At 47.7% G+C, this 22152-nt stretch overlaps 1 protein-coding gene across 1 annotated transcript in view; it reads right to left on the bottom strand.

The window, feature by feature from the left end:
* TSPAN2 (tetraspanin 2) overlaps positions 1-22152 on the bottom strand; it is a 41490-nt gene that overhangs the window by 8089 nt on the left and 11249 nt on the right. The window contains exons 2-6 of the mRNA XM_045546889.1: positions 17889-17991; positions 5719-5816; positions 3958-4032; positions 2664-2762; positions 1336-1407 (exon numbers count right to left, since the gene is read on the bottom strand). Coding sequence (XP_045402845.1) covers positions 1336-1407; positions 2664-2762; positions 3958-4032; positions 5719-5816; positions 17889-17991 — 447 coding nt within the window. The remainder of the gene's footprint in view (positions 1-1335; positions 1408-2663; positions 2763-3957; positions 4033-5718; positions 5817-17888; positions 17992-22152) is intronic.

Genomic DNA, 22152 nt, shown 5'->3' on the forward strand with positions numbered 1-22152 from the left:
GCTTTCCCTCTTTCCAGTATTCACTGTGTGGACAAACCAACTCTTCCCTTGGCTTCCTGGACATCACTGTCTTTGGACCTGCCTGACCCTCTGACTCCTCCTTCACAGCCTCTTGTTCCCACTTCTCATCCTCAGCCTACCCCTTAAATGACAGTGCCCATACTCCTCATTCTACTCACTCTCCCTGGGTGTTCTCACTCACTCCTATGGCTTCAGCTACTGCTAACATGCTAAGGTCCCCACACCTGTGTCTTCATCGCAGTCTACTCGTAAGTCCCACAGGCACCTGGAGTACAAACTTGACCAAAACAGAAGTTGCCATCTGCCTCCTTTCCCTGTATTCACCTCTCTCGGTGAGTGGAGCCTCTACCCACCCGGTCACCGAAGCAGAACCTGGAAACCTTAGCCTCGTTCCTTTTACTCACCACTGACACCCAGTAAGTCACCCAGTCCTGTCGATTTTACCTCCTGAACATCTCTTGAATCTGTTGCTTCCTCTCCATCCCTACTGTTTATGAGTAGCTGTGGCCACTCTCTTACCAGGGTGACCGCAAGGTGGTCTCCCTTCATTAATCTCCAGCCTTCTATTCTACCCTTCAGCCCAGCAGCCCGAGCATTCTTCCTACAATGCAAAACTGATTATGTGCATTCTCCACTGAAAGCAATGGCTTCCTCAAACCTCCCGGTGCAAAATCATGCCTTTGCCTGCCTCTCCCACAACGTTACCCACCATCCGCTCGGGGCTCCCTGTTCTCCTGCAGCCCTGCAGTTTCTCACCACTAAGCCTCTGCTCCCGCTGCTTTCTGGGCCTGGGATGACCTTCCTCGGTCAAAACTCAGCTCAAGGATCCCCTCCTCTATGAAGCTTTCCTCACACTACTGTGTTTCCGGGGTACCCTGTACAGCCTTGTCACACATCACCATTGCCCCTGGCTAGTCTGCAAGGCCGCTGAGGGCAGGGACCGGGCCTTTCTCATTTTAGAGTTCCCAGAAATTGGCATAGTGCCTGACACACAGCACTTAATCAATGAGACATTTATCAGTGCTGTGACTTGCATGCACAGGTGTGGGGCAACCTTCTCAGGGCACACACCTCCAGCCCTGGTGAGCCTAATTAATGCCATAGGCATGTAGCATCATTACTGGTAGGTCAGCAAACCACAATCCTTGGGTACCAAGGGACTGTGACTAAGCATTGCTTCTGGCCTATTTTACAAGGAATAAAGCCGAGGCACCGAAGCCTCTGGGAGAGGGCCTCCCAGAACCCCTCACAGGTCCCCGAAGGCAAAAACCACCTCACGCTACAGGTAGGCTAGGAGCCTGGGTAGAAGCTTACCTTGTGTCCTAGAAGCTCCTTTGGGCACGTGGGTTGGACCTGTTTGGAGCTTTCTTTTCCACAGCACTGAAACTAGAGAGTCAGAGAAGAGACTTTAGGACGTGGGAGGGAGAAGCAGCAGCTGCAAGTCTGGGCATCCCACTAAGGACTGGGGTGCCCGGGCCGCGAAGCAGTGACAAGGCCCAGTCACTGCCACCCTAACTGCCATTTCTGGAATGAGAATGAAGACTCATGTGATCGTGCTAGCAAAACAGGAAAACGACTTCTCTAAAGCGGTCTGAGTTTTATGATGGGAAGTGACTCAAGGCAACCCAAACAAGGCAAGAAGGTAATTGACGGTGTCTGTGTAAATTGCTGCCGTTTAGACAGGAGTTGGGGCTTTCGGGTTCCTTCTTTCAGACTGGGAGTCATTTAACTTGCTGTGGAGCTAAAATTTTACGAGCTTTAGCAAGGGCTCATTAACTGGGGACAGCGTGGGAAGCAGAGGAGAAGTGGCGACAGTGAACTCCAGGGCTGACAGGCCAAGCTTGAAGACCGGCCAGCAAACAGGTGTCCTGCCTTAGGGCTGGCCCCTTAAACAAAGGAACCTGTGTGCTGCTTGATGTCCTTGGGGCAGCAGAGGCCAAACCACACAAACAGTGGGCACCCTCCAAGACAGGCTTGTCACAGACAAGAACCAGGTGCCTGAAAACCCTTGGCCCGGGAGTGCATAGCTACTTCTCCATATCACAGCGTTTAAAAGATCAGAATGACTCTGGCCTGGCCTATCTCTTCTGTGAAAAGCCTCCCTTGATTAACTGTATGTAGCTCTGGGCATGCCACTGACAGTGCAGTGCCACAGAAGGTTCCAGAAGGGAATGCAGCTATCTCCTGTGGCCCTTCATTTTTATATAATGAGGGAGCTGAGTGGGTCGCAGGGAGGCCCAGTACCTTGCTCAAGGTCACACAGCTGTTAAGTGGTGGAACTGCAGCTAGAAATGAGCGTTTCTCACTGAAAGGTCACACTTGTTTCCGTCACACCACAATGCTACCCTTTCAGAGAGCCTGATATTTATTTGGGCCGCTTTCTCTGTGTTCTCGTTCACGCTCTTTTGTGTCTTTCGGGAACATATCTTGACTTCCTCTTGTGAACTCTGTGTGGCGGGCCTCTTTCCCTTCTAGGGTTCTACACATAATGCAAATTGTGGCTCTCTAAGGGCCAAAATAGGCTGCTGTCACTTGGCGCCACTGACTTTTTAATTTTTAATCCAGGTGATTAGAGAGAATCTGGCTTACACATAATCTTCAGAAGATGTGGTTTCAAGGGAGAAGTAAAGTTAGTTACTCACTGTGGAGTGGAAGGTAATAAGAGTCCCATTTCCCTTCCCCTTGTCTTTCAGGTAATCATTATAAGCCTCTTCGTACATGGTCTGGACGTGTCGTATAGCCTGAAACAATGCCAGGGAAATTGAGGGAACAGTGAGTGGGACATTTCAAACACTCTCCTCTCGTCAAGAAAAATCCCCTCTTCCATATGCTTCAAAAATACTGCCTTTCCATATGTTTAACTGTATTTTAAGATAATTCTACATATATGGAATGGATTATAGATTCTAGAATTCCTAAGATGCTTTTGAGGAAGGGAGGATAGACTAACCAAGAATAGTCTTCATGGACTAGAAAAATTTCTTAGGAGTGGAGGTTCCCAAACCTGCCTGGGCTGCAGGAGCAACTGGACCCCAGATTCCTGCACAGCCAGGGCTAGGACCTCTGCAATCTTGGTGCCCCACTGGTTAAAAGGACTCAAGTCTTTTTATGACATGGTTTTCATCACCAAGGAAAACTTTCTACATTCAAATATAATATAAAGCTTAGAGAATGCTTTTTCTAGTATAAAGGTATGTGACCCCAAATCCATAGAAATCTCAAAAGATCCTAAGATACAATTCCACTTCTCTATGTAGCTGAATTTAAACTAACCTATAAACACAGCCAGCTATTTTTTAAAAATTCCAAAGCTGATATTCACTTATTCTACCTGCTTACAGTTTTTTTAGTCTAAAATAAGTTCATAAACACAATATTGATGGCACATGAATTAATCTGAAATATAGTAAACTTATGGTTCCATTTTTTTTCTTTTCCATTCTATTCCTGTCTACCCCACAGGTATTTTTACCCTTCTAAGAAGACCACTTCCTCTGTGGGTTCTCCTGATAACCTACTCTGGACACCTGGTGGGCAGCGACTCTAAACTGGCTTCACCAGCCCACAGCAGGTCAGACTCAGTCTCTGAGGATGACATGGCCTCTGTCCCTCATCTCTTTTTTGAGTCTATAATCTAACCCCTACCCCATTTTAAACTGAGGATAATCTTAGATTTTTTTTAAAAAAAATCATAGACCACTTTATAAATCTAATGAAACTATCTCTTCAGAAAAATTGTGTGCACATACAAGCATGCACGCTTACACACACATATGCTCAGTTCTGTACACTTCTAGGTTAAAAAAAGTTCTACTTAAACTATAATATTGGGGGCTATTTGGTTTCTTAATAACATTGTGGGTATTGATATTTTCATATCCTTTGCCATAAAGAGAACACTTTATAAAACACACATTGTAAGTAATTTTTACTTACTACACCCTTGCCTATAAAAGCAAATACTCCAGTGGTTACTTCAGCAGCAAATATCACCAGAAGGCAGGTGAAAAACTGTAGAGGAGAGAAAATACTAATTTCATTAATTTAATACCTTTTCAATTTGTTTAGCCTCTTTGATTCTAGTTGCACTGGAAAAGCATTAGGCAGGTTATTAGTTTGAACTGATCCAGCAGGAAGCATTTGTCCCTTAGTTTCCTTTATGTAATGGCTGTGTCACTTTCATGTAGTTTGCCCATTCCTTCATTCAGCAAATTGTTTATTGAGCATCTATCCTACCCCAGGTACTGTCCTTGGTGCTGGGTATACAGTGATGAACAAGATAAGATCCCAATGTCTCTGCTATCATGGACCTTATATTGGACAGAGGAAGACATGATAAATGAGTAAAGGAATAAAAAGGTGAGTAAGATAATTTCAGACAGTTATATAGAAATCCCACCACCTGGAATAGTGTCTGGCACCTGTGTGCTCAATAAATATGTGATGAGGCCAGGCACAGTGGCTCAGGCCTGTAATACCAGCACTTTGGGAGGCTGAAGTGGGAGGATCGCTTGAGCCCAGGAGTTCAAGACTAAGCTGGGCAACATAGTGAGACCCTCATCTCTACAAAAATAAAAAAATTAGCCAGGCATGGTGGTGCATGCCTGTAGTCCCAGCTACTTGGGTGACTGAGGTGGGAGGATCTCTTGAGCCTGAGAGTTCAAGGCTGCAGTGAACTGTGATGACACCACTGTACTCCAGCCTGGGCAACAGAGTCACACCTTGTCTCCAAAAACAAACAAACGAACAAACGAACAAACAAACAAACAACAAACCTTCATGAACAAAAGGGCCTATAAAGATATGGGAGATAGAGAGTCACTGATGGGGCCTGTGCCTGGGGAAGGGTGTGATGTGAGACTCCGTGGTCTGGAAAGGCTTCTCCAAGGAGGTGGGAGTGGAGGTGGGGGTGTCCTTCTGGAAGGATTTCTGTTCAAGTCTCCTGGGTTTGCTCTGATGAAACTAAGGTCAGTGATACACAAGATAGAGATGCTCAGCGACAGGGAAAAGAAAGAAAGAATGGCTAAAGAAACAAGTGAGAAACTTCATATAGTGAGGGATCAGAAGCAGCAACTAGAGTTAAAAAATCCAAAGATTACAATGAGTAAAGAAAAATGAGAGGCTGCCTAATAAAATTGCTGTTTCTGACTCCCGATGGAGAGACACGAACACTTTCTCTCCCTCTGCTCCTCTTCTTCCTTTGCCTTGTTTCTCCCAGGCTACACTGGCATTGTATGTATAGCAGTTAATTGAAATTATTTGTTTTTTTTTTAAACAGATGTTGCTTGTTAAAATAAGACAAAAGAGGGATATTTGGTTAAGTTATGTATCTCAAACAGAAATGCTTTGCTTGTAGATAACAGCACTTCCCTGGCTATAGGAATCTTTTGGCTGCCTCACCCACTGAAATATTATTTTTAAAAGAACAATCATAATCACCCCTTACAATTACTAAGCACTTTTCCTCTCAAAACGTCTTTATACCTCATTTTTTCACACTTTTCATATGAGGCAGGGACAAAGATAATATTATTATTATGCAAGAGATGGAGAAACCAAGATTCAGGGAGTGTGGGCCAAGGGTTCCAAGAGTCCAGGGAGGAGCTGGGCTGGGGCCAGATGTCTTGACTCCCTGCAGACCTGCTCCCCACCCTCTCTCCCTGCCCCCCGACACCGTGTACCCGACACCCCACTTACTGATCCCAGCACACACTGCGACTCCCGCATGGCTCCGCAGCACCCGAAGAACCCCACGGCCATCATCAGGGCCCCGGCTCCAACCAGAACATAGAGGCCTGTGGGGAAGAGGTCAGAGAAGACCACTGAGAGCCCACTGAGAAAAGCGCCTGGTGCTTGGCCCCCAGCACTGCCTCCTCCATGACCAAGCAGGCTCAAGAGCTCTCTCATGGTGCCATCAGTAGGTGCCATAATTACCTCCACGTTTGGGGGATCTGGGGGTCCCCAAAGGTTAAGAGGCTTACTCAAGATCATAGAGCTGGCGTTGGGCAAAGCTCAGACAAAAATACTCATGGGCCTCAAAAGACTCATGACCACGACGCTATCCTGCCTCTCCGGCAGTAGTGGCAGCCTTAATTAGGGTGGAGATTTTACGGACTCCTTAAGTCAAGCCTCAAGAACAGTTGTTCTGGCAGAGAAGAAAAGGGCAGAAACCAGAAATGCTCTGGTACTGAGAGAAGGAAAGCCAAGCCTTTTCTTATTTCTGTCTCTGATCCAGAGATAGGTTAGCACACAATACGGATCAGGCTAACGGGCTCTATTTCATGTTTTGCATTTCACTCTCATGAGTCACCTGGAAACCACTCCCATTCACAGAGGGAGGGTGGGGGGCTGGTGTCCCGCCTCTGCGGGGAACCCCTGAGCCTGGCATCCAGGCCACTTCCTGGGGCTCCTCTGGGTAGCTGACGGTGGTTTGTGGGCAGATCTATCTGTTCTCAGACTAGACAGAGCCGCAGGCGAGGCCGCTCTGCTTCCCGAGCCAACCGGGCCAGGTCTCAAGGTCCTCTTGGGGGGTGGGGGACAAAGCCCTGCTGCTCTGCGCTGCTGCAGCAGGTGTCCGCTTCCTGCTATCCCAGCTCCGCCACTTCCTCCCACTCCCTGTTCTCTAAAAGAATAGTTTCATGGGGGAATGGATGTAGTAATGAGGGAAATGATCCCACATTAAAAATAATAGTATTGTTGGCCCCACTGTCTAAACATCTTAATGTTTTTAGAAATGTCTTTCTCTGTGTTTCAGTATCTTCAAAGCTCTTTCACTTCTGTCTCATTGGCTCCTCAAAACAACCCGGGCAGGGGAGGCAAGAGTTATTGTGTGTTACAAATGTGGGGGGAGAGGCGAGAAGGTTGCAGGCGGGACTGACCGGGCCTGGAGCCCTGGCTCCCTCCCCACCCTCCTCTCCCACTGGTCCTTGGGAGCAGGCGAGTGCAGGGGCAGTGGCAGCACCCATTCAGTTCCCTCCCAGAAAGTCTCACGGCGCACCACCTCCCCACTTAAAGTGCCTGCTGACCCCGTTGCTGCTGCTGCAGCTGCTGCATAACACAGTGTGCAGATTCTACACGGAGTCACAGCCCAGGGGCCAGTCCTCGCTAAATCCTTATCCATCCTACACTCCAGCCACTTGGGCTTCACAGGATCTGACCTGCTCTCTTCTGCCTTGTGCCTTTGCAGGTTCTCATATTTGTCTCTCTCTGGAGATTTCAAGTCCACAAACATCCCGTCTGGAACATGCCCATCACTAGGCAGAATTCCCAATCAGTGTGTGTTGGGCAAGTGGATAAAGAGAGGAAATCAAATTGGTTCTGGACTGGCCGGCTCTCATCGCCCGTCTTTGCTTAGAGATCTATGCGGGGATACATCTCAGCAAACACCCCCGAAGCCACCACGGGGCTGGCTCGCCAGGGCCAAGCAGACGAGGATGGTTGCTTCATACCCGAGAAAGTCTGGACTGCAGGAAAAGGGGTGCTCCTGAGGAGACCAGGGCTCAGTGGACACAGGCACAGGGGTTTGAGGAGGACGCGGTTGCTCCCCACTGTGAACAAGACTGCTTAGTCCCTTGCCCTTTGGAAATAATGAACTTTCCAAGAAAATTTGCTTATTTGAACACTATTCCATTCTTAGGCTATCAGAATCCCAGTGCTCATGGCAAATATAACCCAAAACTGCCCCAACAGTGTCCACTCCTGAGCCTCTTCCCAGCACATCCATGTTGTACACGTGGGCCACGTGACTCAGCCCAACTCCAAATGGGCACTGCTGGCTGGAGCTGAAAGGAAAATCAGAAGCAATTCTGCAAGTGGTAAAATTCCTTGGGCCTGCTGAATCCAGCTCCAAATCTGGTTGTCATCCTCTGCACACCATGCGGCCACCTGTGGCTTCCAAGGGTACCTTATCCTTTCATGGTCTGGCCCTCAAAACATAGCTGCTGAGTGAATAAATTAGTTTACAGCCACATTTTAATTCCAGGAAGGTTTCTGCAGTGCCCCAGCCTTTCCATAGCAGCATGTGTGACAAAGGTATGACCTACTTCCGAAATCCCTCATGCTTTCCGAGTGCTATTTCCCTTGACTTGGAAAAGAGAAACACTTTGAAATTGTATTTTTATCATTGATACCTGGGCTTTGGGATGCCAATGATCTTCAGTGACATGCCACCAACAAAAGCTTTCCTTGGGACACTTTCTTTTTTTAATTTTAAATTATTTTTATTTTTATAGTTTTATTTTTGATTGTATTTTATATATATTGTATTTATATTGTATTTTATATTTTGTATTTTGTATATAATAGTTGTACATATTTTGGGGGTACATGTGATATTTTGATACATGTATACAATGTGTAACAATCAAATCAGGATAATTGGGATATTAATAATCACCTCAAGCACTTATCATTTTTCTTTTCTTTCTTTCTTTTTTTTTTTTTTAAGGGACAGGGTCTTGCTGGAGTGCAGTGGTGGGATCATAGCTCACCACAGCCTCAAACTCCTGGGCTCAAGGGATCCTCCTGCCTCAGCCACACGAGTAGCTGGGACTATAAGTGCACACCACCATGGTTGGCTAATTTTTAGAAAATTTATTTTTCTTGCTATGTTGCCCAGGCTGGTCTCAAATTCCTGCCTCAAGTGATCCTCCCACCTCGGCCTCCCAAAGTACTGGGATTACAGGCTCAAGACACCACTCCCAGACCATTTATCTTTTCTTTGTGTTGGGAACATTACAATTATTCTTTTCTAGCTATTTTGAAATATATAACAAATTGTTCACTATAATTTCCCTACTGTACTATCAAATACTAGAACTTATTCCTTTTATCTAACCCTGTTTTTGTACTCATTACCCAACCTCTCTTAATCCCCTCCACCCCTTTACTTCCCAGCCTCTGGTCACCACGACTCTACTCTCTACCCTCATGAGATCAGTTTTTTAGCTTCCACCTAAGAGTGAGAACATGCAATATTTGTCTTTCTGTGACTGGTTTATTTCACTTAACGGAACTACCTCTGCTTCCATTCATGTTGCTGCAAATGACAGAATTTCATTCTTTTTATGGCTGAATAGTATTCCATTGTGTATATATACCACATTTTCTTTATCCATTCATCCATTGATGGACACTTAGGTTGATTCCATATTGTGGCTATTGTGAATAGTGCTGCAATAAACATGGGAGTACAGATATCTTTTTGATATACTGAATTCCCCTCTTTTGGATATATACCCAGCAGTGGGATTGTTGGGTCATATGGTAGTTCTATTTTCATTTTTTTGAGAAACCTCCACATTGTTTTCCATAATGGCTGTACTGCTTTGCCTTCCCAATGAACAGTGTGCAAGCATTATCCTTTCCCCATATCCTCACCAGCATCTGTTATTTTTTGTCTTTTTGATAATCAGACATTAATTCTAATGTCCCAGATCTCTTTTGAGGTGAGAACTTCTTCCCAGACAATTCTATCACTTCACTTCCTTCTTAGGTTTCAGATACTTATTTTAAAGCCCATTAGCATGGAAATGAGAAAGGGGCTCCTAAAGGCCTATCAACATACATTTATTTTAAAATGGCTCCCCCCTTTTAGGAACTATATATGGTCATCAATTTCAATGGCTTTTTGGCAGCAGATGGTTTTACATAACATGCTAATGACCATTTTTCATCCAAAAATTTTTTATGCCTCTGCATAAAAACTCTCTCCCAGTTTTTCCTAAATGCACATAATTATATAAATATCTAGAATATTGGATGGGACTTGGTGCATGGGAAGGCAAAGAGGTTGAGTTCTTTCTAAACAGCAACAGCAGCAGCTATCAGTTACTGAACACTATTCTAATTGTTTAACATGTCTTAGTCATGGAGTCCTTCCACTACCACTTCTTGGCTGGCTCAGCCCGCTCTGGGTGGCATCTGCACTATGCACTTGACAGACATCATCTCAAGAACCCTAGGCTGAGGCCGGGCGCAGTGGCTCACGCCTGTAATCCTAGCACTTGGGAGGCCGAGGCGGGTGGATCGTTTGAGCTCAGGAATTCGAGACCAGCCTGAGCAAGAGCAAGACTCCGTCTCTACTAAAAATAGAAAGAAATTATATGGACAACTAAATATATATAGAAAAAATTAGCTGGGCGTGGTGGGGCCTGTAGTACCAGCTACTCGGGAGGCTGAGGCAGTAGGATCGCTTGAGCCCAGGAGTTTGAGGCTGCTGTGAGCTAGGCTGACGCCATGGCACTCACTCTAGCCCGGGCAACAAGAACTGTAGGCTGAGAAATCTCAGTGTATATACAAGTCTCTCATTCTGACTAAACGGCATCTAAGCCACTCCTTTATCTCTCCTTCCTGTGCTCTCCCAGGTAGTCATGCCCCTCACGGCGAGCCCTTCCTCAGCATGCCTTCATTATGACACAGGCTGAGCATCTCTTATCTGAAATGGTTGGGACCACAATGGTTTCAGATTTCAGATGCATGTTTTTGGGTTTTGGAATATTTGCTTTATACCAGTTGAGCATTCCTAATCTGGAAATCCAAAATCCAAAATTCTCCAATGAGCATTTCTTTTGAGTGTCATGTCGGCATTCAAAAAATTTTAGATTTTGGGTAATTTTGGATTTTCAGATTAGGGATGCTAAACCTGTTAACAACAATGGCCAATGTTTACTGAGGGCTCATCAGACAACTGGTACATTCATATTTCACAGCTGAGGAATCTGAGACACAGAGAAATTGAGTACTTTACCTAAGATTGGGTAGCTAGTTGGGACAAAATTGGAATCGAACCAAGGGGGTTAATCCAAAGTGCGTACCCTTAATGCCCATCTACACTTTAAGTAGGAATTCAGAATAATGACTCTCTTGGCTGGAAATCAGTTCATTCTGCAATTTATAAATGGCAGGAGGATTCTTCTTCTTCCTTGAGAAAAGTGCTTGAGGAATCTAGGATTGATGATTCCTGGGTTTTCCTCTGAAAGTGCAGGGCTGGGAGCCAGGGATCCCGGCCTGCCAGCCGTGGCTTTAGGTAAGCCTGCCGTTCTTCAGCTCTGTTATCTGCAGTACGGAGAGGATTATCTGCTCCAATTCCTTGTGAAAATGCTCTGCAGAAACTGCTCAACAATGTAAGCTATCATACCTCCCTGTTGTTCAGCTGCCAAGACTGTCAGGTACAACTGAGAACCAAGAAGTAAAAAAATATTGCCTGAATGAGTCAGAGTTTTTAAAAAGGCAAGCCAGCCCCTTAATGTTCAGCACTGGAACGCTTTCCCTGCACATAACTTCCAGCCACAACCGAAACCAGGCTCAGAGACTCTGAATTCGACAGGGAGAGACAGCTGCAGCCAGGCTGCCATCCCGGAGAGCCAAGTGGCGCCTGTGTGTGTGGGCAACCCCTTCACGGAGAAAACCTGCTAACATCCTCTGCTCACAGACATGACTTCATGCGTCCAGCACAGCCTCTCCAGCTTTCCAGGGGCTGAGGACATCACCCCCAACCCGTGCTCCTAGAAAGAAGACCCCTGGGGTATCTGCCCACTTAAGAGGCAGGCCAGAGAGGGACGGTAGCTGGACGTCAGATGAGCAGGTTGCTGGAATTTGGAAGATGCAGGTGCTACTCCCAAGAGTGCCCTGAGAGAGACTGGAGTGGAGACGGTCTAGGAAACACTGAGGAGCCCAAGGCCTCCTGCTGCCAGCTCCACTCCTGCCAGGTTCTCCCTTCTCCACCTTAGCAACCAGTGCACACAGAGACCCTGGATGGGCCTGCTGGCCTCGGCCTAGACCCAGAGGTCCTTGGGAAGAGGCGGCAGGCGACAGTCAGTCTGACTACATCCCTCCCTGTCCTCGTTTCCCACAGCTGAGTCCTCCTGCCCTGCCCTAGGATCTACCACTCCCTGGCTTGGAAATCATGTCCAATCTTTATCACAGGAAGGGAAAGTCACTCCATCACCAAGGAGAGAGAACCAAGGATGCCTGAAAGGAAAGTAGCCCCCAAAAGATGGGACCATTTTTCTTACAAAATTTAGCAGTCATCTGCTCAGAAGCAGGGAGCTAGACAACATGTCTTCCTGGAGTCCCCCTCAGAAAGAAGTGTCTAAGCTGGGAGGCCTTATTTCTTTAAGCACCACTTGAGGCAGGGTGCGGTGGCTCACGCCTGTAATTCTAGCACTTTGAGAGGCTAAGGCAGGAGGATCACTTGAGGCCAGAAGTTTGAGACCAGCTTGGGTAGCACAGTGAGACTGTAGTCTCTACAAAACAAAACAAATTAGCTGGGTGTGGTGGCATGCACCTGTAGTCCCGGCTACTTGGGAGGTTGAGGCAGGAGGATCAGGTGGGCCCAGGAGGTGGAGGCTGCAGTGAGCTATGATTGCACCACTGAATGGTGCCCTGTGACATGGAATGAGATTTTCCAAAAACTGGGACTGCTTCTTTCTTAAGATCCTACTACCCCACCCTGTATGCTACCCAAGTCCATAAATGGTGTCCTAGTGTATTTTTCATTTTTTTTTATTGCTCGGGAGCATTTCCTATTTGGAAAATTATTTATTGAAGAAAAAATATATTAACTTCTACAAACATGTATACTGCTCTTTTTATTTATATTGTAAGAAATATTTGAAGTGGAGGAAAGGTCCCTGACTTCACAAGGACTTCTGGTTGCCATGATCCAGACAGGCAAAACAGAGCAAGCGCTGGCCTGGGTCAGCAGACCCGGGGGCCAGGCTGAGCCCCACCAGGAGGAGCTGGGACGCCACGGCTGACCGCTGCCTACCGTGAGCATCGTCACCAGCAGCCCCTCTGGGCGGACTTAGAGAGGGGAGATGGGGCTGAGGAAGAACTGAGGGTGGGTAAACCCACATCCCTGCCCCACGCCACCAAGGACAAGCAAGAAGGATTCAGGCCCTGCTCAGGGATTGTTGCTTTCCCTACACAAGATTCACTTCCTCTTTTCCTTTGTTAGATAAAGGAACCTCCTGCACTCCCAGTCCTCGTGGTTTGAGGGTGCAGACTCACCTCCCGCACCAAGGTAGGCGTGAGGCCCAGGCTGACGCCAGCAAGTAACCACTGCAGCCCATATTGCCAGTGGGAGTTAGGCCTGGGACGTGGTTGGATCTGCAGGGATGAAGGAAGCAGGCTCTTCTACCAGGGTTTACTCCAGAGATGGAGCCTAGAGCCACTGGCAGCCATTTTATCACCTGGAGAGGAACCTGCCTAAGAATGGAGCCAGAGGAAAGCAGGGCCAACAAATGGCTACAGACTAGATTCTGGTCCCATCATTTGAGTCCCTGAGACTAGCACTAACCCTGGCCCTGTCAGTTGTATGAGTCAATACATTGCTACTTTGCTCTAGTCAATGTGAGTAGGTGTTTGTGATCTGCAATAGAGAGAGTCCTGGCAGATATGCCTATGAAGATATGACACAATCACGCACTGCTCATATCTCAGGCAGTGGGCGCATTGCTTTGGTTTAGATTAGAAAACAGAATCAGGGATGTTCGTGGAGAGCTAGTTCGGCCCCCTGCTCAAGCCAGGAATCTCCTGAATTGACAGAGGCCTAATTCTGATTTTTCCTACATTAGTGGTTAAATAACCAACATAAAGGAGAGCTCGCTTTCATCTGTGGAAGTCTGTCCAACTTTTTTGATTTACTAAATCATTAAAAAGCTTTTCTTATGTTGAACCCAAAGTCATACCTGTGAAATCGCTACCAGCACTTTGTTTCTGGAGCAACACAGGCAGAGGCTGCTCCCAGGGACTGGCTGCCACCCCGAGTTCCCCACAACTGCCCCCCTCTGAGCAGGAGGCGCCTTACTTACACCTGCAGCTCAGGTTTCCACCTGAAAACCTGGACTATCACCTGTAGGCTTGACTCTGTCTATCACTGCTATCTTCCACCATGTTCATTTCTTCTGTCCCTGAGTTTGATTAGTCAGGCTTAATAATGGTTAATAATGTTTCTTTCCTTTCTGCCTCTTTCTTCGTAATTCCTACTGCAACCACTGTGGGTTATGCCCTCATTTCTTCAGGCCTGACTATGTCAATGATGTACCATGTACTTTTCTGTCCTATGACTCCTCTTTCATTCCACGGCTGCCAGAATAGTCTCTTTAAAGTGCAGTGTAGACCAGACCCTGCCCTAAGCCCCAGATTACCCTTCTGTTGCCCACCAAATTAACCCTGATATTCAGGGCCCTCTACACGTACCCACCCTCCCTCCCCAGCCTTCCTAACCTTACTCCCTGCCATGCCTGGGCCCTGTGCACCCTGTTCCAGCAAGAGCCCCCGCACAGTCTGGGCTTGCGGGTTGCCACCCTGTGGACATGCCTGTGCATTCCTGTCCCTCAGCTTTTGCAAGTTCCTGTTCTTCGTCCTCTCCATTGATTAGAGCTCAGTCTTTAAAACCTAACTCAAACCCTTCCTGCCCCACCAGTTTAGAATGACCTCTGTCTGATACACCCACTGCAAAAACCACTTGGTTGGCATTTAGTGACATACTAGTTTTTATTGTAATTTAAACTATGAAGTCTATGAGTCTTTTCAAATATGTTGCAAGTTACATGGGGCCAATTAGAGAGTTCTTATCCTTTTCTGTGTGTGACACCAGAGCCCAGGACTGTAGGTGCTGGCCGATGGATTATATTTAGGTTGTATTGATAGGTCACCTTTTTTTCTAAAATAGAGAAACTGCCAAAAATGGAAGGAATACAGACACTCCTGCTTGAATACATAAATATATATACATAAAACCAAATATCTGGTGAAATCCAAAAGACTAAAATAACCATGGAGAGACTTTTAAACAGACAGATGTTGATTATCACTGAGAGGGATATGGCTTCTCTTGGATGTCTCTCACATAACCCCTGATGGCCTTTTAAAATGGCTTTTCTTTACTATTGCTGAGAAATTTCCAGTTCAGTCTCAGAAAAATGACATTATAGAAATTGAAATCCTTCAGCCTCAAACTTGGTGGTGAGGGTGGGTAGGTGGCTGGGTTTAGGGCAGTTAGCTATTGGCAAACAACTTGCAGAATTTGTGAATGTAACTGAATTGGTTGGTGTTTTCCCACGTTCTGGCTCTAACTAGGGGTGGACTCCTCATCAACCTAAGCACACAAATGCAGTTTTTGCTGGAAAGTTCTGGGATTATATCTGAGGAAGATGAGATAAATAGGGTTCCAGGGCAAACCCAATAGTACATAAGTGTAGACAGACTGAATGCCACACCCTGAACCCCCAAATGCCTGAAGTTTAGGAGCCAAAGAGTTCCACTGTTTTATTGGGACTGACTTCATGTGAGGACATCAAGTAACTACTGACCTCAGAGTAGGGACAGAAAATAAGGTTCCCCCTGAGCATCCATTGTAAATGGTTGGGGAAAGCTGGGTTAAGAAGACTCCCCCAAGGAATGTCCTGAACAATTAGCCATATTCTCCACAGACAAGGAAAAAGATAGTAGCTGCCTGCCATATGTTGGCCAAGCTTAATTTACAGTCATGAAAAAGGCTCTCCCTACCTCATTCTATCCAAAACCCACCTGTCCTTCCAAGCTCCGTTCAAGCCCCATATGCACCACCAGTCCCCGGTGCTCTCTCACTTCTTAATTCAGTGGTTATGTCTGGACCACGCACATGGCACGTGCTATGCTTGTGACTGTTGTCTGGCATTGATTATGGAACATTTCTTCTACATACGTCTGTCCAGGTAAGAATCCCATTACAGTGCTAAAACTGAGTTAGACATTGTGGTGAGTAGTTATGAAATCAGCAGTTCTGGAATACCAGCAGCATGAAGGAAGATGCATTCCTTCGCCCACCCTCCCCTCAGCCTGGTTCTATGCGTCTTCCGGGTGGGCTCACCGACTCCTGGGGGTGGTACAGGACAAGGACGGGCTAAGCTTGTCCTCGGGGCACTCGGGGCCTGCTCTGGGACAGGAGAATGCTTCTGGGGAGGTTTTCAGAGCCAGAAGTCCGGCAAGGAAGAATATGCTAAATGTATGTGTTAGCTCTTGGATGGAAGGGTGTGTACCACCTGGAAATCGTGTGGGTAGAAATGAGCATTTCAGTATTAAGTGTGCCGTAGATTCCTCAACTTTTTCCTTGTCAAACACCTCAATCTTGTCCAAGTGTCAGAGGCTCTGGAGGTGGGGGCGCTGGGCTGCTCCAGGGCCCAAGTGTGAATATCAATTAGTCAGAGAGCCAGCCCAGCCATAATAATTCCCTTCTTGGCCATCATGGTTTAAGCGTGAATACACAGTGCAATTCTGGCCAATAAACTACAAGGGGAAATGTGTTGGGAGCCTTTTGAAAAGGTTTTATTCCTTCCTAAAAAGCATATGAGGTGAAACTTCCTCTTTTCTGCTTTGGGCGTTGCTGTGTGAGGGAGCGATGCTTGGAGCCCCTGCAGCTATCTTTTAATCACGAGAGGTGAGGTCCGAGGACTTTCTGAGGATGGCAGAGTAGAAAGAGGGCAGAACCTGGGTGCGTGAGCCCTGAACTAATTCTAGAAATTCTGCATCTCCAGACTTCTTTTGCCACATTGCATCAACTTTGAGATGTATTTTTCCCAACATTTTAACAATTCTGAAATGCGTATGCATCTTTTACGGCATGTCATAGCTAAACTGTCAGCATTTTTTCCGTTCTTAGTGGAATCTAAAATAATTGGGTGTTTTACAAAAAGCTGCATCTAAGATTTCATGAAGTGTGGCATGTCCTTACTGTTGTCCATCTTTAGTAGGTGTTCTGTTACTTTCCTCTAAAAGTATCCCAGCCGATATGGCTCTTCTCCTCCCGGAGGGTGCTGTGGAGGGAGAGTGTTTGGAAGAGGAGGCAACACAGCTGTGAGCCGGCCCTTCAGGAAAAAGTCTGTGGCCCTGAGTGGGGCTGGATTCTCTTGCCCTCTCCGGGGAGAGACTCTACTCTTCTTGGGATTCGGAGCAAATCACCTGTGCAGGACCCTCCTTCTCCCAGGCACAGAGGTTGCCACGAGTAACTGAAGCTTACCCTGTGGCTAGTGCGGATCTTAAAACAGCTGATCAGAGAGGACTGTCACCTATAATGACAATGGTCTTGGGCTTTCTGAAATCTAGAGTCCAGGCCCACCTAGCTGGAGGATAGGAAAAGGCCACAGGAGAGGGCTAGAAGTAGGTCGACCAAACGCAGGGCAGCAATGCTCAGTCCCCACCGCACTGCTCACCCCTTCCTGCTGCTGGCCCGGGCGGGGCCACGGCCCCTCCTAGGGTAGCCTCTTCCCAGGGGCAGCCTTCCTCGCCCTCCTCCTCCCCCTCGCTCCTGCCTCCTCTCTGTAGTCCCCAGCCATGCAGGGGCTGAGATTAGCACCTCCAAACCTCGAGATGTCTCTCTTCATTTTGAGTTACTTTTCCCTCATAGATAATTTAAAATACAAGAGCACAAAATAAAATCCTGGCTCGGCAGAGGCCCCATGTCACCCCAGCTGGACTAGTGAATGACAGCCTTGTGGTGCACCCACTTTACTCAGGGGGGAAAAAGGGAGTTTTCTAATTCTTTGAAATTAATTTTAGTTACATTTTCTTGAGACTTCTTTCCTTGAGAAGAAGAGCAGTACAACAGTTCAACTTGCCACACTGGCCTTCCTTGATTTTGGAGAGTGGAGGATGGACCCTGTGGGGGGTGGGGTGGAGGGGTGGCAGGTCCCCTCCACCTACTGGCCGGTGCACGTCCCTGAAGGCCAGGTGCAGTGTATAGGGGTGCGGGTGTTGGCTCCTTCCCGCCTCTTTCCCTGCCCCTCTGTCCCTCCTCCTCCCCTCAAAATCCAAGTGCAGGCTCTGCTCTAAGCCTCTGGGCCGCCCTCCCCTGGGCTAAAGCTAGGAAAGCTGAAGTCACTCACCCACATAGAAATACTCTGGGGACTTGTCCTCTGATGATAAATCCTTTATGGTGCCTCCGAACCGAAACCAGAGTCCAAAAGCAATGACTGCCGAGCCAGCCAGCTGGAAGACAAACAACACCGCGTTTATGCCGGAAGGGCAGGCCGGAGGCACAGAATGTCGGATGGGGCCACGTCTTTAGAAATTGCCTAGTCCACCCTGCAAGTTTTATAGGGGAGGAAGCGGAGGCTCAGGGAGGAGGGAGGAGGTGTTCGAAACCCCTCAGGCCTCTGACATGACGCTAGGACTAGGCTTTCCTGATTCTGAGCGCAGCTTTCTCCACGCTGCCGGGCTGCCCTGTGGCTATGGGCACACACAGCACAGCCTGGAGGCACCTCCAAACAGTGCGCCCACATGCTCCCCCTGGAAGGCACCTGCCGTACTGTCCCTTGCTGGGCACACTGGACCTCCTCACCAACTCCACAGTGAGAGGTGCCCGTGTCCTGGGCTCCAGGTCACCAAGAGCAAGATGAACTCCAAGACCTGGGGGAAACCCACTTTTCTAAATTGGAAGAAAATACACCACCCTCAGCACCCACCCACACCTCATGAGTGCACAGTCCTCAATTAGAAAGCTGTTTTGGAGGTGTCTATAACCCCTTCTGTCCCCTGTTCTATACGGTCACTGCCCTGCCTGGGGATGGTTTTGCAGGCAGGGAGAGAGCCTGGTCTTATTTTTTTTTTTTTCCCCTTCTCTTTTGGTTGCTATTTTGAGTTTCCATGGAAAGTGAGAAAGGAAAAAATAATTTTCTGAAAAAGCGTGGTCTGTGTGCTGTGTGGCTCACGGAGAGGCTGAGTGGCTGGCGCGGGCAGTGGCTGGGCAGGCTGGCGGCTGGTAGAGTCATCACCCGCTTCCTCTCCGCCACTCTGAAGGCTTTTGTGAGGCTCAGCGTGGAAGCTGGAAGCCCTCTCTGCCATGCAGGACTGTCACAGCTGCAAGCCAGCAGGCTGTAGCCACGGTGTTCTCTCCACAAACACCACTCTCGAATTTCACTGTATCAATCAACCAGCAGACATGTACTGGGCACCTTCTGGGCTCAAGGCACGATGCGAAAGTAAGCAGGGAGGTAAAAATAGCCTCCTGATTCCGCCAGCCCAGCCCGCTGCTGTTGGGCTGCCCCAGCCTATCCATCCCCAGGTGAACAATGCAGAGGCTGCCCCTGCCCGAACGGAGCAGAGCATCCACAGATGCTGGCCACAGGGTGACAGGGCACGGAAATCAGAGGATAGAGGTCTAATAAGGAAATACCACATCAAAGTCAGGGGTGGATCAGAGGTTTCCTTGTACAGCATCCTTCTCTCTTTCTGGCAGCTTATCAAGGACCTAGCACCACCCTTTAGGGCTACTGGCTGGATGGATCCGAGGACACAATCCCTCTTCATCTTCTGTCTCCCAAGGCCAGTTCCCCTTGTGGCCGGCTCCTTCAGAGAAGCGGCGTGACTCGTGAGGAGTCAGAGGGGCAGAGTTCTACCAGCTGGACTCTCCCATGTGGAATAACTAAAAGTTTCCAGTACCCAGAGGAAAGCACTAATTGGATAACGCGAGGGATAGCTAAGGGACCCGGGCTCAACCAGCTTTTGAAAGACTTTTACATTTTTAAAAAGGGCAGCATGGCAGGGAAACCTACTGAAAGAAGTCTTGCTACACCATTAGCAGTATGTATTGCTGAAGGGTGGGATTACAGGCAACTTTTTTTCTTCTCACTATATTGTCTAAACTCTCTGCATTAAGCATGTATTTCTCTTGTAGCTTTAAAAACGTTATTTTTTTAAAAGCGTTACATAGCAGGTTTTTTTTTTTTCAATCCAGAAAAAGTGGGGAGGGTCTTCTTGGGCCATGCTTTAAGTTGGGAGGAAACCAACTTTGAGGTCGTCACTGCTCCTGTGCAGGAAAGAGGGTGATGCCCTTGGTCAGGCTCGGTCCCCAGGAGCACTCGGAGGCTGCCTGGGACAAGTCCCAGCAAAGCCTCACAGGCAACCCTGCACACCCTCGTCTCTGAGGCCACTTGATGGAAAGACAAAATTTCCAAATACAAAGTAAAATCTATTGACAGAGGCCTCGGGCCAAAGCCAGCGGCCTCGGAGCAGACTGTGGAGGAGGTGACTGGTCTCAGGGACACCCTACCACGAGGCCACATTTTTGGAATCTCTGTACACAAACTCTAATTTACAGCTGTCTGGGATCGTCCTCCCAGACAGAATACATTTGTCCAGTTCTGGCACAGATGTGTTTGATGCATAATGGAAAATGAAAAGAGAGGTTGCAATTTAAAGCCATCGGGCAATTGGAAAAAATCTGCGCTTGCTTCTCCACGCCCCCTAACCCCAAACCACACGGGTTTCCTCCTGGGTCAAGGAAACTGTGACTTAGCTGAATGTCATCACTGTGTGGAAGGGAATCCTCCCAGCGTGCTGCTCCCAGCTCTGTTGGGGCACTGTGGGTGAGGGCCTGGCCGGCGCTGAGGGCGGTTGTGACGGGACACAGAGTGATCCCTGCTTTGGAAAGTGGCATCGGCAGAGACCATGTAGCCCGGCAGTCCTTTTAAACTCACCACTCCTGCAAGGCTCATGGAATGCTGTGTTCACGGGACTTGGGCTGCTCTACCACACACTAGAAATTGCTTGAAAAAAGTTCACACCAATTCCAGTACGGTCAGGAACAAAGTGAGTCACTAAGTCCTCATCACTCTCTGCTTGCCTGGAGCTGGAAGAGATGGTCTCCCCCATGACCTGAGGGAAACCTGCAAGCCCCTCTGCTCCTAAACTTTAACCCCGTGAGGCCTAACTTCTCCATGTCCCCATTCTCTCTTCTCCTTGCAATCTCAGCCAGTCTTCTGCATTGAAACACAACATCACACCTCAGCCAATGTTAACACAAATAAGGAAGGAGAAGTGACTCCTTTTTCTTCCTTTCCTTCTCCTGCCCCCACCCTCATCTCCTTTCCCTTCCTTCCTTTCTTCCTTGCATCTTTATTAAGAATCAACTAGGGTCCAGGCCAGGTGCTGTGCTCCACATCAGGGAAACAGTGACGAAGACGACACAGCTCACACTTGACGTGGAAGACAATCACGAGAGTAAATAAATGTAATATAATGCTGGAAGCGTGAAGAGGAACAGCGTGCACACTGCCAAGGGACTGGAGCAAAGTACGACTACTGACTGGCGTGCAGCAGACATCATTACGTTTTGATTCACAGCTCGAAGAAAGAGTTAGAAGTCACTGAGCAGAACTCCAGGCAGCGGCATGGCTAAGGGCTTCCTCTCCTTACCTCAGTGTTGTGGTGGGAAAAGAGACGAGTCTTGGGGGTCAGAGTCTGCGGCTTGAGAGGAGAGTTGGGGCAGACTCACGGCTTCTATCTCACTTGCTACCACCTTGGAAAGTCCATCACAGGGCGTTGAGGGGAGGGGAAGGGAGGTGGGAGCCCTCACTTTGAGAGGAAGAATCAGGAGCAAGAGATAAAGGTCTGAGTGGCTGAGGACCAGAGAGAGGACACCAGGGAGTGGATGGGGAGGGCCGTGAGAACCACACACAATCACTGTACCCACTAAGGAACCTTGTTGGCGGCTGCCCTGCTTCCAGAACCAGTCCCAAGCCCCATGCCTTTGGAACAATTACAACCAGAAATATTGTTGTTTTTCCAGAAATGGACTTTTTCATACAAAAGCACGAGTTAGGCTTTGGTGTTAGTCATTTAAGAAACATTTATTGAGCATCTATTGTGAGCCAGGAGCCAAGGATCCAGAGATGAGGAAGATCTGGTCCTTCTCCTGGGGATCTCAGGGGCTCAGGGAGAATGTAATCTCCACTCAGTGGCCCAGGAGGGAACCCAGCCCTGCAGGCGGGAATTCCATCACAGAACCAGCCCACTAGAATCCACACGAGAAGATGCAGAAAGCATCGTTCCTTGTGCCATATTCCTTTTCTGCGGACTGGCTGTGCGCAAGGTGCTCAGAGAATGTGATGATGAAATTGTGAGGGCAAGAGAATGTCCACTATTTAGTAAGAGAAGAGAAGAAAAATAGAAAAGAAAAAAGATAAGGAGAATGCAGGGAAAGGAACAGACAGTAATATGTCCGTGTCATTAAACAGGATCGCCAGATACAGTTATAGTATGGATTTTTATGGCAAGTTATTTCAGGAGCTAACCATATTCCAGAGAGTTTGTGGGACACAAAATTACAAATTGTAAGCATGTGTCTTTAGAGAAAACAGTTCATGTTCT

This window comes from Lemur catta, chromosome 3 (genome assembly GCF_020740605.2).
Source record: "Lemur catta isolate mLemCat1 chromosome 3, mLemCat1.pri, whole genome shotgun sequence".
NCBI classification, from domain to species: domain Eukaryota; kingdom Metazoa; phylum Chordata; class Mammalia; order Primates; family Lemuridae; genus Lemur; species Lemur catta.